The sequence below is a fragment of the Phascolarctos cinereus genome, unplaced genomic scaffold, assembly GCF_003287225.1.
Source record: "Phascolarctos cinereus isolate Bilbo 61053 unplaced genomic scaffold, phaCin_HiC Scaffold_7;HRSCAF=346, whole genome shotgun sequence".
NCBI classification, from domain to species: Eukaryota; Metazoa; Chordata; class Mammalia; order Diprotodontia; family Phascolarctidae; genus Phascolarctos; species Phascolarctos cinereus.
This window is the reverse complement of record NW_027556180.1, coordinates 173787883-173806976: the sequence shown is the minus strand read 5'-3', so window position 1 is coordinate 173806976 and position 19094 is coordinate 173787883. Positions and strand designations below refer to the sequence as shown.

At 36.2% G+C, this 19094-nt stretch overlaps 1 protein-coding gene across 9 annotated transcripts in view; it reads left to right on the top strand.

Annotated features, from left to right (window-relative positions):
• LIMS1 (LIM zinc finger domain containing 1) overlaps window positions 1-18766 on the top strand; it is a 217674-nt gene extending 198908 nt beyond the window's left edge. For 5 of the 9 annotated variants that reach the window (XM_078147357.1, XM_078147356.1, XM_078147358.1 and 2 more), the window contains 8 exons: window positions 1854-1920; window positions 3183-3303; window positions 5512-5661; window positions 6892-7042; window positions 8313-8405; window positions 8935-8983; window positions 10631-10706; window positions 15846-18766. In XM_078147357.1, the coding sequence (XP_078003483.1) occupies window positions 1854-1920; window positions 3183-3303; window positions 5512-5661; window positions 6892-7042; window positions 8313-8405; window positions 8935-8983; window positions 10631-10706; window positions 15846-15960 (822 nt within the window). In that variant the 3' untranslated portion in view covers window positions 15961-18766. The other 4 variants (XM_078147361.1, XR_013483337.1, XM_078147360.1 and 1 more) reach the window with 4 other exon arrangements.
• The last annotated feature ends 328 nt before the right edge of the window (window positions 18767-19094 follow it).

Here is a 19094-nt window from a genome sequence, read left to right as displayed (position 1 = left end):
ATAAGCTGTGTGCAAAATAAATGCAAAGTAATGGAGGGTGGAGTGGGACTAACACTTAGGGGAGAAGATAAGAATTTGGCTTTTGAAGTAAGTTTTAAAGGAAATAAGTGATCCTAAGAGGCTGAGGTGACATCGGGAATGCTGTGAACAAGATGGAATACTATCAGTCAATCAGGAAACATTTATTAAGTGTTTACTATGTTCCAGACACAGTACTAAGTGCTATTGTACGATTACAAATAACGAAAGGATCAGATTGCACGCCATCTTGGCAGGGGGTGGTGGAGGGGGGAGAAAATTTAAAACTCAATCTTATGAAAGTGAATGTTGAAAACTAAAAGTAAATTAATTAATTATGTACTTTAAAAAAAGAAATAATAAAGGGGAAGGTTTCAGAGAAACCTGGCAAGATCTATGTGAAGTGATGCAGAGAGAAGGGAGCAGAATTGGAACAACTGATCTAGTGACAATGCTCTTGTAAAGACTAAGAACTCGGAAAGACTGAGGAACTCTGATCAACACAGTGATCAACCCTAATTCTGGAGGACTCGTCTCTGAGCGTCAGCCAACCTCCTGATAGGAGTAAAGGACTCAGAGTGCAGATTGAGATGGGTGTTTTTGGACATAATCCAGCTAGGTGGCACAGTGGATAGAGCACCAGGACTAGAGTCAAGAAGACCTAAGTTCAAATCCAGCCTCCGATACTTACTAGCTGGGTGACCCTGAGCAAGTCACTTAATGCCATTTGCCTCAGTTTCCTCATCTTTAAAATGAGCTGGAGAAGGAAATGGCAAACCACTTCAGTATCTTTTCCAAGAAAACCCCAACTGGGCGCACAAAGAGTTTGACACAATTGAAAATGACAGAACAACAACGGCAGAAATTTGTTTTGCTGAAGTGTATGTTTTTCTTTCTTTCTTTCTTTTTTAAGGCAGTTGGGGTTAAGTGACTTGCCCAGGATCACACAGCTAGTAAGTGTCAAGTGTTTGGTCTGAGACCAGATTTGAACTCAGGTACTCCTGACTTCAGGGCCAGTGCTCTATCCACTGCGCCACCTAGCTGCCCCTTTAAGTGTATGTTTTTGTATTGGGGGCTTGTCTTTCTTTTTCAACTGGTAGAGTAGAAGGGAGAAAAGGTTTATTTTTTTTGCTGAGTGAAAGAAAAAATTTAGAAAAAAAATTTTAAGTGTATTGGAGGCTTCCCAAAATGATATGTGGGATCTGACAGGCGAGGCCATTACAAGCTAGGGATATCAGAGAAAGCATTGTGAAGAAAGAGGTGGCATTTGAATTGGCCTTTAAAGTGTGTATAGGAGCTCAGCAGGCAAAAGGGACCTCTCGGTTTGAGAGGATTGGACCAGGTGACCTCTGGTCTTCCACTCTAAATCCTACAGTCCTATAACGTTCTTCCCATGAGCAGTTTCACTTCCATATCAGCTTCCATCAATCTACTTCGCCTTTTCCTTGCTTCATTGGTCGACTAAAGTAATCTCTCACCCTAAGCCACCTTAAAGTCAGTCTCATTCATTAAACTGCATTTTTCCACTGACGGCTTGAAGCTGCCTCCAGGAATCCATCCTTAAATAAGCAAGAAGTACAAGTTCAGACCTAGCCTAAACTTGACCTTTCTACCAAATCATATATTTGTACATTGGTTCTCAAATGTATTTATACATAAATATATACAAAAGAATCTGTACTTCATCAATGTTTGTTTTATCTCAAGTGAATTTGTAAACTTGTAGAGCAGAATTTTTTGTTTAGTAACTCTTTTTCTGTATTTCTTCATAGCATTGTATCATTTGCACCCTGTGGTACTCAACACATATTAACTGATGTGTATTTTTCTTGTAGTTTGAAGGAAGGAAGTACTGTGAACATGATTTTCAGATGCTTTTTGCCCCATGCTGTCACCAGTGTGGTAAGTCATAGCACCTAAACAAGATGATGAATCTTCTTTACATTTCCTCCACATATAAACAAGTCAACAAAACTGGATTAAAAAGTGTCGATTATAACAGTCTCCATTAAACCTGCCAAACAACTTCAAGGTACTTAGTAAACCTCTCAAAATGTCTGTAGGGGCCTCAAAACAAACATATACACCTCAAAATGAATTTAATTCATGAGGGCTTAAGGCTTTCAGAATGTTCACAAATGGATTGCAATCGACTCAGCCCTCTGTTAGGTAACAGCTTGGAATATACTTTTCACACACTTGTGCAGCCTAATGGGAAAACTTTTACTTTCTGGTTCCATGTAATGGAAAAAAAGAAATGAATCTAAAGGAGGAAGACATTCAGCCATTGCTCATAGGTTAGCCAGGTCTTTTGCTTGTCCTTTTTTCCTTTGTCTTTTAGCAACTTAGCCCCTCCACCAGAATTTATACAGAGAGCAAGGGAAACTGGAATCACCACCATATGAACCTTAGCAAAGATTTGGTGGCAAAAGAAATTAACTATGGGCTTATAAGGAGGTTTTAAGGTATCTGTGAATTTCGATTATTCATGCTGTCCCTTACTAGCAATAATATAGGCAAATAAAAGAAAATCCATTGTCAGATAAAAGGAAAGAGGCCCATTTCAGAAATATGGAAAGACTTTAATTTAGAAAGGCCAAAGTCATCCACTTCATCTTAGGCCATCGCCAGTCATTCTGACCTTTGTCTTGCCACTGGTCTTTGACTCTGGAGGAGAGAGCGAGGCTGATGATTTTGTGCAGCTCTGCCTCACTTACATCCTGTTCATTCACAAGTTAAGACATCACCCTCGTGATGTCATTGGTCCTCTTTGAGAACAAAGGACAAACAGCAGTGGCAACTGAAAGGTGAAAAGGTGAAATCATAAAACTATGGCTTGAGGATAACAAGCACCAGTAGGAAGTTCACATAGAAAATTCTCTCGGTCAGAGTTGTTTACTCTGTTTCTCTCTGTCAGTCTCTCTGTCTCTCTGTCTCTCTGTCTCTGTCTCTCTCTCTCTCTCTCTCTCTCTCTCTCTCTCTCTCTCTCTCTCTCTCTCTCTCTCTCTCTCTCTCTCTCTCTCTCACACACACACATTTATGCTCACACATACAGATGCAATTATCATTAATAGAGAAACTATCTCTTCTGGAACTTTTCCTTGTCTTCAGCACCAGTATCTTTGACACCCTTTTAAGCAGCCTGGTATTTTATTTCCTCACAGGTGAATTTATCATTGGTCGAGTTATTAAAGCCATGAACAACAGCTGGCACCCTGGATGCTTCTGCTGTGATCTCTGCCAACAAGTCCTAGCAGACATCGGGTTTGTCAAGAATGCTGGGAGGTAGGTTCTGACTACATCCATATCAAACAAAAATTGTGGTTCCGGAAAGTGATTATCACAAGAGTAATGTGTCTCAATTTTTTTTCTCCTACTCCTTGTCCAGGGCTTTTTTAGGGGCCAGTTCTCAAAATCTGAATAGAAATAAGGTCTGAAGGAGTGAACTCACTATGTTGACTCACTGAAGTCTCTCTGTTTTATTCATTTGCTAGGAAAGGGAGCCAGGATGCTTGTGGAAGGTGACATAGGAAGAGCAGCTAGGTGGCGCAGTGGACAGAGCACTGCCCCTGGAGTCAGGAGGACCTGAGTTCAAATCCAGCCTCAGACCAGACACTTGACACTTACTAGCTGTGTGACCCTGGGCAAGTCACTTAACCCCAATTTGCCAAAAAAAAAAAGGAAAAAAAAGGAAAAAAAGGTGACATAGGATGTGTATTCTTAGGGTCTTACTAGTTTTTTGGGGAAAAAACAAGCAAATAAGCATTTATGAGGTACCTACTTAGTACATACCATCACTGTGCTAAGTGCTTTACAAATAACTAATCCTCACAACAACTTTTAGATGCAGGTGCTATTCATATTCATATTAATGTTATTATTATTATTGTCCCCATTTTACAGTTGAGGAAACGTTGGCAGACAGAAGTCAAGTGACTTGCCCAGGGTCACACAGCTAGTAAGTGTCTGGATTTGAACTTGGTCATCCCGATGCCAAGTCCAGAGCTCTTTCCACTGCACTGACTGGCTGCTTAATAAAGGTTTGTCGAATTGCATTGAATTCAGAAAAGAGACTGGCAGCTTATTGAAGATCAAGCACGAAACTCACACTGTGACATTTACTTCTTCTGTCTTTTAGACTTGTGTTATTTCTATAATATTCCCAAAGAGCGCTTTTAACGGACACGTTCCTATTGCCACAACTCTTTCCATTATTATTGTGAATACTGTCTGAATCAAATTCTTTGTAGTTTTAAAAGTGATTTCTTCTGGGAAAAGCCATTGCTTGGTCTTCCTCCATCCTTCCTCCGTCCTTCCATCTTCCCAAAGATTTCCCTCATGTAAGTACTGCTTCCAGGGATAGATCCCATGCCATTGTCCATGCTGTCATGGACGGTCTTCATGAGTTGCTTTGATCAAACTTCAGTCAATTAGCTTGTGCATTTCCTCCACTCATTCTCAGCTGGGCAGGATATGCTGGAATGCGTTCTTTTCAAAACCTGTATAACCATAAAAACACATGGTCAGGTCTTGGTCTAATTAACAGATGATGAGAAATATCCTTCCCTCCTCTTTTGAAAGATGTGGGGAACTGCACTTGCAGAATGTTGCACGCATTGTTAAGATAGTTACTGTTTTGATTGGTTTGGCTCAACTGTTTTTCATACTTGCAAGAGAGCTTTCAATGAGCAGGGCGTATCAGGAAATGGTTATTTTAAAACATATCTGTTAACTTTTTTTTAAATTAAATTTATTTTTTTGTTAGCATTTTAAATCCTGAACTGTCTCCCTCCGTCTGTCTCTACCCCACACTAATGAGGCCACCATTTGACACAAACATATATGTGTATGCATGTATGTGTGTATATGTACACACACAAATACATATACCTACACACATATGTGTATGTGCATGTGTGCACATATGATCACCTCCACACAACAGTAAGTTTTAAAATAAATAATTATATGTAGTGATATGAGCATTTTTGTTGTTCTTATTCACCAACTTAAATACTAAGAAGTATTCCTTTTCTTTTAGCACCAACACCTCCCCTCCCCTCCAGCCTTTCCTGGTGCAATGAAAAGTGTGGGGGATTTGGAATCAGAATGTCTGGGTTGGAATCCCAGGTCTGCTACTTAATATATCTGCAACCTTGGGCAAGTCACTTAACCTCTGTTGGCCTCAGTTTCCTTATCTGTAAAATGAGGGGGCTGTACTCAATGTCCTCTTAGATCCCTTCCAGCTAAATCTATGATTCTATGATCTTTTCATCTTGTTAAATGTTTAGGCCCCCTGGTGGCCAAAGATGACTGTGCTTTGGATTTGGGTTTATTTTTTCCTGTCTGAAACTTGGGTTTCCCTTAAAAAGTTCTATTTTTATTTTTCTAGGTCGTTGGGAAAATCCTTAAAGTTGTTTTCCTAATTTCAACACATAACATTCCAAATAAACAAATTTACTGGATTTGGTCTTCCTTTTTGGCTCCTTTTAGACATCTTTGTCGTCCTTGTCATAATCGTGAGAAAGCCAGGGGCCTTGGGAAGTATATTTGCCAAAAGTGCCATGCCATCATTGATGAGCAGCCTCTTATATTCAAGAATGACCCTTACCATCCGGATCATTTCAACTGTGCCAACTGCGGGTAAAATAGTTTATTTAAGAGTTTTATTTAAATCAGAATGATTTAATTTGGTTTGATTTCAATTGTAAAACAACACTATTTTCTGTCTTTAAAAAGAAAGCCTTCCACCTTTAAATGTTATGAAGTATGCATTTTCTCCCAAATAGCTATCAAGAAAGGAAGAATGCCCATTTAAAAAGTGCTCTGTAGGCTGTATTGTCAGGAGTCAGGATAGAGGAGAGGGAGTTGAAAGGGTGAAATAAAATTCTTTTGTGTTATCAGCTTGGAAGTTTTCAGAGACTTAATCATCTAGCTTATGAATCATGTGTTCTCATTCTTGTGACCCATTGGCTATTTAATTTCCATTAACACCTTCATTAGAGTCGTGAGTATTATTGCACAGAGAATATCAAATGGAAATGAAACTCAGACTATTCCTTTTGATTTATTTGAGCAGCCCTGGCAAATGGTTTACTGAAACAGAAGGAAAGCTAATGACTCAAAAAGGAAGTTTTAAATATTTTCTTTAGGCTTCAGTCAGGCTCTTCCCATTTTACACTACCTTATTTATAGAAGAGAAATGGCTGTTCCTCACAGCAACATTATATTATGAATATAATAAATAGTACTAAATAAAATTGGTCCCCAGCTTAGTTTTGAAAGACTCTCACAATTTGTTTTGGTCAACAGTGCATATTTGTTACGAGGGTTTTGTTTGTCTTTTTTGGGGGGGATGGGGGCTGATGGAATGGAGAGAAAATAGATTTCTACTAATAAAGAAAAAAGAAAAAACTCCCTCAGACTTGATAGTGGCATTGAGACTGCTCTTAGCAGTGGTGACTGTTTTGCTATAACATTTAGAACCTAGAAGATGAGAGGATCTAGCTAGAATAAAATGAGATCTTGTGACGGGAAGAAAGGTAAATATGATTATTAACATGGTGGTACATATCTGACTTCCCCTGCAGCGTGTCCATATTATGTTATTTTAAATGATTTTCTGTCATACTGTAACCAACTTGGTTGGTTTTGACAAGAATTAAAGAGCCCAGATCTCCTGTTAAACTACTGTGATCCTTAGTTCTCTCTTAGTCCTTGAATTTTAACAGAATAGAAACCAGAGAGAGAGAGACTTTCTAATGATGTCTTTAAAAATATCATTACAGAGAATGCATTAGGTAAAAAATATTGCCTGTTTTTTTTTCTTGTCCCTTGAATGTATGCTAATTTTGCTAACTTTCTTGATGACAGGAAAGAATTGACTGCTGATGCTCGTGAATTGAAAGGAGAACTGTATTGCTTGCCATGTCATGACAAAATGGGGGTCCCCATTTGTGGGGCCTGTAGACGGCCTATTGAAGGACGTGTTGTAAATGCTATGGGCAAGCAGTGGCATGTGGAGGTAAGAACCTGGTTGTGAGAACAACTCTTTTTCTTTGACTTTCCATATTATCAAGAAGATCTCTTACTCAATTTTTAAATAAATACAGAAAACTATTAAGCATTTCCTCTTGAGATGGATTCTGTGATTCAGGTCAATGATGGGAACAGGTGATCCCAATCTGCGGTACACACTCCCCAAGAAACCTTCTTAAGAAAGTATAAGGAATGTTTTGTAAATAACTGTATTATGCTACTGAAGTATTACAAGTATTGTCAAATTAGTGAAAACATTTATGGAATGGAGAGAGAATTGTTTAGGAGGTGAGGTAGGAAAGGGAGAGGGAGTATTGTAGAGCATTTGAAAAACCTGAAAGAGATGACTGAAGAAATAATTCCTCCTGACCAAAACCAAATGAATGAGGTTTAGATACAGAACCCCAGTGGCAGCGACTTGGTGAAAGACAAGCTAATTGATCTCCCACATAATCTGATTTCTAGTCAATGAAGTCACAGAATTGTTGTTATACTCTTGTGGAAGCCTATCTCATTCTTACCAAAGATGCTTACAAGGCAGACATAACAAGTTATCTCTGAATCTCAGTCTTACTCTCAATCACATCTAAAGGAAGAAATAAACTGGAGACTGAATGTAACTTGTAGTTATCTCTCTCAAAAACTACACAAAGGACAATGCTATTAGCTGACAAACCAAATCAAGGGTCTTATTAATTTATTTTACTGTGTTCTGATAAACACCTAACAACTTTATGTTACAAAAAATGTTTTGTACTAAATAAAATTTTCTTTATGAAAAATTAACATCTATTTTATTCCTTGTATGTATATATATGCATGATAAACAATAGAACTTCTTTCCTTTCATTTTGAATAGAGGGTATGGGGAAATTTACTGAAATTTGGGGGTTGGAGTAAGGATAGAGTATGACAACCAAAAACTGTTAGGAAACCCTGGTACAGAGTATCTTTTGAGTACCGGATTTATACTGTGGGTCTTTTCTGATATGTGTCTTCCACATCACTAATGCTCCCTTATATCTGCATCAAAAAAATCCCCATCCCTTTTTTGCATTTGCATTTGAGTAGGTCACGTTCCAAAGCAGCCTGTTTCAGGTTTCTAGAGGGCAGAGTTTAGAATTTTGCTCGGTGGTCAAAAAGAAGTGGCCAGTTTGTCACATGTAGATTTTTGTATTTCAGAATTCCAATATTCAGCTGTCAATGTTAAAGTAAAACAAGGCAACTCAGAAATGATCTATGTGATTTCTTTGCAGCATTTTGTCTGTGCCAAGTGTGAGAAGCCATTTCTTGGTCATCGTCATTATGAAAGGAAGGGTCTGGCATATTGTGAAACTCACTACAATCAGGTGATTGTTACTCTTTTTTTTAAAAAAATCAGATATTCTTGTTATTATGAGTTGTAAGGTTTTCTCTTTAAAAAAAAAAACCAACAACATAAAAGTGACCTCCTCTTCTTAGCAGAGGATGGGGACTGTGTATGGAACACAACTATGTGATTCAGTTATTCTGTTGTTTAGTCTTTCTCTCTCTTTCCTTCTCTCTTTTATTCTTTGTTAGAAGGGGTGGTTTCCTAGGTAAGGGAGGGAATAAAGATATATTCACAAATGAAGGTTATATAAAAAGCTGGAGCTACCAATTTAAAAAATTGAATGCATTATTATAGAGATGGGTTTTTTTTCAACATTAAGAAAACTGAGTTATCCTTTTGGCAACTTCCTACTATGAGCAATTGGATTGCTAATCTGAAGAGTAATTTTTGGTAGTTCCTGGTACCCACTATTTTTTGTTTCTAAGCACGAAAGAGATGTAGAATGGTTCCTTTCATATTGCCAGTGAAGTTTTAAACTTTCCTTTTTTACTTTTTCCGATCCACAGCTATTTGGCGATGTTTGTTTCCACTGTAACCGTGTCATCGAAGGGGATGGTAAGCCTCTGTTTAAATCTTATGAAACACGTAGAAAATCACAAGGAATGAGCTTGCCTTTTGTTATTTATAGAATGTGATTATCATCTTCATTTCTGTTTCTGTCATATTGGAGTGAGGCTCTGACGCTGTCAGCAGAGTCAGATTTATCACCAAAAAAAGGAAAGATGCTTGCCACCTTGAACTTAGAATAGTTATTTCATATCTTATGTGATGCTCATGGCTAAAGAAGCAGATTCTAAATGCAGCATCATATTTATTTCAGTCAATTATCAGAAGCCTAAATTCCCAAAGAATTAGACTGTGGGCAAGAAGGAATTTTAAATAAGGACTTCAGGATCACATAGCACATAAACTTCTGCTTCTCTCCTCATCACAGACATTCACTTCTACCAGATGTGTCATTGATATGACAATGAGTAGTGTGAGAACCATTGTTACAAACTGCTAGTGAACTCAGGGGAGGAATCCTGTTTTATTTTCATACCAACTATGATTACAAACCATGGAGACTAATGGTACATGTTTATGAGGAACAGCTTCAGCTCCTGGGGTTGTTTGGGAAAACAGCCCTAACCCTGCAGATGCTGATGCCCTGGCACCGGCACCAAGAAGCATTTCTGGAGTTCTTATCACTCTGGTACCTTGGTAATCAGCTAGTTCTAATTGACTGGAACAGAAAGGAAACAGCTGTGTTTGGAAATGGTTGTCAAGCACAGTTCTACCAGAAACATCCTGGATGCCGGCATGCTTTATGGTTCTTTGCAGACATGGCCTCACTCAGGAAATACTTTCTCAAACACACTGCCCCCATGCAATTGGCAAAAGGATTAGTGTTCAGAAAGCAAGCAATAAAATCTATGGAAGTCGCCACCACTTAACTCTTTCCTGTACAAAACAGCTTACCAGGTAGAAAAAGGGAGTAGTTTACCAGTAGAAAAAGGGGTGTGTGTGTATGTGTGTATTTTGGGGGGGGTTAAATAAATTATGATGAATAATGTACTAGAATACGATAATACAATGAAGGCAAATAAGAGGAATATAAAAAAATCTATAAAGACTTTTATGAAATAATGAAAAGACAAAAAAATAGGATACATACTGATTAAAACCATAGAAGAGAAAAATGAATGGACACAAAATCCTAATGGATTTTGAGAGGGAGTAACTAAAAAGTTGTAAGATAATTTGTGTTGAAATTTATTTAAATGTAAATAGTTTCCAAGCCTGTTACTTAGTTGTATTGATGTCAAATATTAGCTTTGCAATCAATCTTTTTTTTTAAAGAAAAAAAATCATTAAAAATGGTAAGAGTCACTCTTAAGTTTTGTTCTGTTTATCAGCCAGGAAGATAGACTCCTCAAAAGTGAATAAATGAATACCCAATTTGGAGCAGTTAGATTAAATTTATGAGAGGTTTTGTTTTACTTTTAATTTGGAGGAGATACCATTTAATTTAAATCTTTCTTATGAGGTGAGTGTTTTTGGTTTGGCCAATGCTCTCACTTGTATTGCTGATGGCTGCTGATCCAAAGCAAAGGAATGAAATAGTTTTAGCTGCATTTTAAGTAAATGAATTTTAGATTTTTTTGACACATTATTAGCAACCTTGTGATTATTGACAGAGTCTGCTCCTTCTTTTTCTAGTTGTTTCAGCCCTGAATAAGGCCTGGTGTGTGAACTGTTTTGCCTGTTCTACTTGCAACACTAAGTTAACTCTCAAGTAAGTTCTGTGATTTGAGTCCGGGTGAATCTTTAGAAGTGAAAAAAAAAATGATGAGAGGTAAAGAAAAAGTGTGTGTAGAGTTTCAAAGAAACTCATCCTATGATTTTGACTTTTTATTTATCCTTTCTGTCCGGGGCTCCTAAAATCAAAGATTCTTTCTTTAACTGTCCTATGTTCTTTCCTCTGTCTCTTCTTTGTTCTGCTCAAAGGGATAAGTTTATTGAAATTGATCTAAAACCAGTCTGCAAACACTGTTACGAGAAAATGCCAGAAGAATTTAAGCGGCGACTTGCTAAACGGGAGAAAGAAGCGAAGGATAAAGACAAGCAGAAAAAGAAAAAGCCAGTCTGTTTGTAAACTTTTCTATCCCTTCTTTCAGCATTTTCCTTTGGTTAGTGCTTCAGGAACTTTTTCTTTTCTCTTCTCTGTGTGTTTCTCTCTCTCTCTCTCTCTCTCTCTCTCTCTCTCTCTCTCTCTCTCTCTCTCTCTCTCTCGCATGTGTTTGTGACCATCAAAGAGGTTGAAATACTGGTAATTATCATGTATGCATCTGGAGTCTGCCAGTTAGATTACTAAAGCTGGAAAGCCTTTCAGACAGATCCGTGATTAAACTAATCCTGTGTTAAGTAATTTTTTTTTTGCAAGATCGGTAGTTTTGTTTTTAAGCTCTTTTTATTTTAACTAGATGTCAGTGTCTAAAATAATAGCTAGTATAATGGTAGCACTTTAAGGTTTGCAAAGCACCTTACAAATATTATCTCATTTTACCTCCACAAAAACCCTTCAAAGTAGACTCTTATCCCCATTTTATAGATGAGGAAACTGAAGCAAACAGAAGTTAAGTGACTTGGCCAGTGTCACACAGTTAGGTGACTGAGACCAGATTTGAACTTGGGTCTTCCTGACTCCAGGCCCAGAATTTTATCCACTGAATCACCTAGGTGCCTGAAAATAAATAGATTTATAAGAGAAGAATCTTGATTTTGTTAAGTAGAGTGGGAGAGCTTTGTAAATATTTCTTACCCCTGTGTACTTGACTTTCTTCTGTTTCTACTTTGCTGATCCTCATCCACTGGGTAATCCCTACTGCCTGCCTCCTCCTCTGCTCCTACTCTCTGAATGCTGCTGGGGGAAATTATGATTGGATCCATTTCTGTCTATGTTTAACTAACCTCAGCTGGGTCCTCGCTGCTACAAGACGATCTTGTCTCATATTGACTCTCCTCTTTACTCCTTAGGCCCTCAAATTTCACCCCATTTCCCTCACTGTCACCAGATGCCCTCATCTCCTGCCTTAATTGAGTCCACACAATATGGACTCCCTTAAGCTCCCTTCTTTTACCTAATAACAATAATAGCTAACATTTACATAATGTCAGGCATTATGCCTAAGTACTTTACAAATATTCCCTCTCCAGATCTCTCAATATCCTTACCTGTTCTTTCCTCATTCTCTACATTCTCTTGATAGCCCTTCTTGCTAAAGCTAGCCTCTTTCTCTAGCTGTGTCCTGAGTCTGGTCCCCTCCATTTTTCTCTGTGACATTGCACCATCATACATGTTCCTCCCCATCTCTCATTATCTACTGAAAAAGCTCATTGTAAGGTCACTAAGACCTTCTTATCACTAAATACATTATTCTTTTTCTGTTCTTATCTTTTATAATCTTTCTGTTGTACTTACATTGTTGACCTCTACTATTCTTAATAATATCTCTTTCCCTCACTTTCTGTAACCAAGTTCTTATGGTCTCTCTGACCTCTGTCTCTTTTGTGGGCTCCTTCTACCCCTTAAGCTTTTCCTCCAAGATTCGGTCCTTGACACTCTTTTCTTCATTCTTTTTTCTCTCTCCTCATTACATTCATCAGAATCCACAGCATTAATTGTCACCCTGTGAAGAAGATTTCTAACCATCCTCTAGTATTTTACTTGTACCAGAGTGCCTGATGACTGTCTCCACTTTTATGTCCCACCACTACTCAACATGTCCAGAACTGAACTCATCTTCCCCTCAAAACCTGCCCTTTCTCCTAAATTCTTCATTGGTATTGACAGCACTACCTTCTTCCCAGTCTTTCCTGACTTATAACCATAGAATCACCTTTGACTCTTCCCTCTAACTCACAGCCAATCAGTTGCAAAGTCTTGTCAGTTTTACCTTGGCAGTATGTCTCAAATTTATTCCTTCCTTTCCATTCCTATAACCTCAGACCTCTTGACTAGACTATTTTAATAACATCCCAGTTGGTCCTCAGGTCCCCATTCTGTCTAGTCTTTAATCCATCCTTCACAACCTTGTTCAAATAATCTTATTTTACTCCTTTTTAAAAAATCTTTACTACTCTATAGCCCATAATGGCTTGACCTGCCATTGCCTGATAAATAAAATATGAACTTATCTTGGCGTTCAAAACCATCCAGTCTGGCTCTCACGCTTTCAGACATTTATCATATTATTCCCCTTTATGTACTCTCCCTGCCAGATAAACTAGACCACTGTTAATTCCTCTTTCTCCTCTAGTTCTGTTTTGTCTTCATACCTTTGCTTCTATCACCCACCCATTCCTAAAATGCCCATTCCCCTCTCTTCCTACCACCTCAGTACCTTCTTGGTCTTTGGAAATCTTGTCCTTCCTAACAGTTACAAGTCAGTTGACACTTCTTTGAGAGGCCTTCCCCTTAATCCTACTACCCCCAATTAGATTGCAGATTTAGTGAGAACAGGGTCTAGATTCTAGATTCTATCTGTCTTGGCATTCCTAATACCTAGCACAGTGCCTCACATATATGTAGGTGAATTTTAATTTGATGTATCTTGGCTTACTGATTCCTAGCCCTTGGTTTTACTGTTTTAAAATATTTTATATGTGAACTGTATTCTTAGGATACCACAATACTTAAAAGTGTTAAATACGTAGTAGTCATTCAAGAATTTCATATAACATAGACCTAAAATTATTCCTTAAAAGCCCTTTTGGTATGTTAACCTATCTGATAGACTCTGTCCTTTTTATCTATTCAAGACTGTATCATTAAAAAACAGGAAAAAATCTTTAGTATGTCTGTTTGCCTACCAATTGTCTTGACACTACCATTTAAAAAATCTCTTTATGGAGAATTACAAAGAATATTTAATTCCAGAATTCAAACAACAGTATTTCATCCTTTTACATCCTGTTGCACAGCAAGCATGCTTTTCCTATTTCTTCTATACTTATATGTGTTCTAAGTTTTTAAAACATTACCTTATCATAACAGCATTTTGTATTTCTTTTCCACACTTCAGTTTCCAGAGAGGGACTCTAACTTAGCAATAAACAATGAGAATATGGACAGTTTATCAAGAAGCTTTCTAGAAAATAGTGGTAATGTCTAACTTTGTGAAAAGGAGTAGCATTTTGTAGTATTTTTAGTGATAGGATGACTTTTGTGGAAAATACATCATCTAATAATGATATTTGAATGAATGAAAGAAAAAGTATCTATAAAGCAATTTTTATATGGGAGGTACTGTGCTAAATGCTGGGGATGCAAATACAATCAAGCAAGATATCTTATATGAAACTACTTACCTGAAATATTTAAGTACATCTAGGTCCCTATTAATACAAATAATGAGTTTCCCTGGAGTGATAACATTATTCAAATTCATACTTTATCTTTCCATTAGGTTGGAACCAGTGACCATATTTTACATAATTATAACTTAAAATAGTGTGAATTTGAATACATACATCCTGTTCAGGGGAGTCATTATTTGTACTGATGGAATCTTAACTGTATTTTTATTCTAATTGAAAATAGCCTTTCTTTGAATTGTCCGTGAAAGAAGAACCTCTTTACAGGAAGATCCAAAAAGTAATTTTGATATTGATGTAAAAATCCAAAGTATCTTCTTTTTAAGGGCAAATTGTTAATAATTTAACTTTAATAACAAAATTGCTCAAATGTTAAACTTTTGTTGAGGCTTACATCTAATTTAGTGCTGCTGTTATGTTGATTTAAAAATTGCTACTTAATCACAGAATTTTTGAAATCTGAAGTATTTCATCCATTTCTCTCTTCCTCTTTTTTTTTTAAAAAATATGAGCTTTTCTGCTCACTCATTAAATGCTTGTTGACTGAATTTCAAAGAATTGGATGGCTTTAAGGAATTACATATTCACCCTATTTAATTTAAAATTCTAGATTCCAAAGCTAGCAAATCATTGAGATGGCCTTTTTGAAATGAGTACACCGTGGGTATCCACCTTCTGGCTATAGAGGGGGAGGTAGCCCAATCTTCCTTTTTTTCCTCTTTACCCCAAGTTTTTCTGTGAAGTGAAAGTTGTGCTGTTTGGCCTTTGATATTATATACAGTGTATATAATCTGTATACAGTTACAAAATAAGCCATGGTGGATTGGGAGGGGAAGAGTCCTAAGAATTTTCCAAAGCTTTTTAGTTTCTGTGAAATTTTTTTGTAATGTGAACAGCCATTTTATCATTATCACTTTTTTTGTGGTCAAAACATAAGTATTTTGTGGGAAAACCCATTTAATTCTAGGAAGGGAAAAATTCTCCAAGCCACTTAATGTAAAATCTTCGGTAATATAGTGTTGCTACCAAATGATCAGAGCAGTCCTGTGACACAATGATATGTTTATAGTCCCATGAATCTATTCTTACAGAAGAAAAATTAAAATTACTGGCAGGCATTGCTAAAAGATTCTCTAGTTTGCCAAAGGATTCACTAAAAAGGTTACTTTAAATAGAGAGCTCCTTAACAGTTGATTTAAAACAAGTAAAATGACCAAAATTAGATTAGGTTAATATTTCAGGAACACAGCTTTTTTAAAGCAAGGCAAACTTGTACAATTTTTTTTTCCTGTTTCCTCGAAATGGCACATTCAAAGGTGAATGCCCAAATGTTCATTAGTGTAATAAAACTATCAGTATAGACCTGGATAAGTGTGTCTTCTGCCACAGTGAAAGGGAGTAAGATTTTAGTCTTTTTTTACACAGGAAGGACATCAAGATATGTTAATTTGACTCAGTAAAATCACTTCATATCATTTGAGCTGTCATGTTTGAAACATTTCCACTAATGTATCTTCTTCCTGTCCCCTCCTCCTACCCTTTTAAAAAACATTTTTAGGAATAAATTTGTGGAGTTTGACATGAAGCCTGTCTGTAAGAAATGCTACGAGAAGTTTCCATTAGAACTGAAGAAAAGACTTAAGAAATTGGCTGAAACCTTGGGGAGGAAATAATTACTTTTTGTTTGTTTGTTTTTAATTTCTTCCTTCATATGCAAAGATTAGGAAATGTTACCCATGTTACTTGATTTCATTTATCCTCCTATAAGGTTTTATCCTGTAAAAGTGAGGATTTAAAAGCTTCTGTACACAAATAGCTTCACAATGTTGTTATATTGTCCTTCTTTCCCTTGAAGAACCGTAACTTTTGTATGGCCATATTTAGGACACAGCTGAAATTCTCTTATTTGCCTTCTCAACACAAACTCATTTGTAGATAGACTGTACTTGCACAGCAAGTTTCATATGATTAAATTTAAATTAATTCAGGCAAAAAAACCCCCTAACTTATTTTTATGAAAGTCTTAGTTTTTGGATGATTCACTTACCAAATCTTGGAATAATTTTGAATCAGAGTCAAGAGAAAATTACTGCCATTGAGCAAAAATTAACAAGCAAATCTTAAACTTTTTTTGTGCATCAGATTAAAGATCTTGACTTTCGGGTTACTAAGACAGGAAACAAATTTATTCAGAATTACTTGAATTTTGCTATTTTTCTGTTAAATGCAATAATTATCCTGCATGGTTTTGTATTTTACTCTTATTCTTTATGAATCTTAGTCCTTCATTCAGATATATAACATACTAGTTAGTATATCTAGCAAATATGTATTCATTTTTTTAAATTTCTTTTTTTTTTTGTGCAGAGAATTTATACCAGGTATTTGAAAATACATTATACTTTAACTATATTGGACATATGAAGTATTTTTTAATGTATTAAAGCAAGTATTCTTATTGTGCTTCTAGGCTTAATGTCAAAGCTATAGTCTTAGAATAGGACGTAAAACTCAATTTTATGTAATCTTGGAATGTTGACACTTAAAAACAGTGAATGTATTTATCTGTATTGGTCAGACTTCTTTTAGTATTCTCTCTAATAGCTATGCTTTATATACAATCAAACACACTTTGCCTTAGAAAATTGCATCTTTTAATCACAAATTCTTGCTGCTTGGTACAATACCAAATAAAAAAAAAGTGAATTTAATTAGACTAGTAAACCCAAATTCCTTTACCATAGCCTTAAATATGTGGGTTTTTTTTTAATATGTTGCCAGCTAAAGCTCATGGAATTTACTATGTGTTGTCTTTCAGAAAGTGAGAGATGTACATATTATGCTTCAGAATTTCTATTTCAGTTTCACTATCCAGTTAGATTCTTTTTTTTTTAACAGAAAGGAGGTAGAAGTGACCTTAGATTGGTCAGAAGCATTTTTGAAAAGGGGAATTTTAGCCCCAAAATAAAAGATACCCAACAGTTTCTCAACCTAACTTTCCATATGGATTTGTTACATAATAAAAATGCGGTTCTGGAACCTTTTTTAAAAAATACTGCTATTTTTGTCATCAGGATCAGTCCAAGATAAAGTGCTCAAAATGAATTCTAGTGGAAAAAAATATCAGTTTGCCAGAAGGTCGTCGGAAATTTTTTTTTACGATTTTTCCATCTTTTGAATCAATTGACTGGGAAGTACTAGGCTGCCCTTGAATACTTTGAATTAAGTACTTGTTTCCCAGATAACTTTCACCAAGGTAAATTTTGGTAATGATTTCAAACTTGCTGTAGCAAATTACATGAGTTTTTGTTTTCAGTGTTTTAACATTATAGTAGCCCAAAGAAGTCAGCCTCATGTAAAACATAGAATCTATATGTAGTTTAAAGTTAAATGTATTCCTTCAACTAATATGCATTGGGTTCCTGTTATTTGCAAGTTGTAGGGTCTACAGATGCAAAAAATAATTTTTTGCAATCAAACCTTAGATTACTGTTCCTCAAAACTGTGCCTTTATCATCTCAGATATGACCAGCAACATAAGACCTAGGAAGAACTTTTTTCAGTACCAGTCAAAAAGTTGTGTAGAATTTTCAAAATTACTCTGGATATTAAAAAGATCAACACAAATCTTGAGAAGTCTTTGGCAGAGGAGAAACACAGAAAAAAAAAGTATCATTGCATGGGCCTAATCAGGACATACTTAATACATAAGTAGGCACAGTAGGTTTTTGCCTACTAGTATATCCCAATAACTGATATTTTATTGTTAACAATTCATTTCTTTGTATTGAGCATTAATGTCCCCACCAGTCCTCATTTAAAATGCAGATTACTTGAGAGGGCTAATATCTCTTAATTCTGTAATGTATATTTGCTTATCACATGCTAGGTCCTTCATGGAGGAAAGTATTAGAGCCACTGGCAGTGTGAGGGGAAGAGACTTTCAGGGAAGGGAGAAAGTTCTTAGGGAGGGAAATGCCAAAGACAAGCTGCCTACTTGACAACTTATGTCCATAGGACTTGTTCTAACGACAAGAATTCTTTTCAGGTTAGTAAGGCGCTAGCTAAGATTTACAGTTTGTAGGACACCATAGTAGTAGTCTGTTCTACATCTTTGTCTTAAGTTTTAAAGTCCTCTGGGTGAGAAATTAAATGTTATGAAATAAACCAAGGCCCTTACTTACACATGAGTAGGTGCAATTTCTCTTAGAAATAAGCCAAATATATGTAGGGGGAACATGTTAAGGTAAAAGGAAAATTGACTGTTAACACTATATTTGAAATAAGACATTATGTTGCCTTACCTATTTGCTAAAATAGCTCTTTCCAAGTGAAAGAAATTATAAAACAGGCTAATAATACACCTAAATATGTGACTTCTTTTAGATTGTAAGCCTGATGGCAGGGACACTAAATTAACATTTTAATGTCTTATCTAGCAGTATACCCTTGGTGCTTAATAAATGTTTATAATAATTAGCAATGGCCTATTGTGCACTGTTTTTTATTTGAACGGTTTTGAGATACTATGAAACCTATTTTAATGGTGTCAAAGGTTAAGTAATACTACTCATGTATGGGCTAACTATATACTCAAACATGCAATAATATGCAACTATATACATATGTGTGTGTATATATACATATACTTATATTAGAGAGTTCTATTTATGGTAACATGATCTAACCCATATTTAAACACATGTGTAACCCATGGCCCAGGATTTATCTTGGACCTCTTCAGACTTGAGTAATAAATCATTCTTTGAAGGGCAGCTTGGTGGCGCAGTGGATAGAACACCAGCCC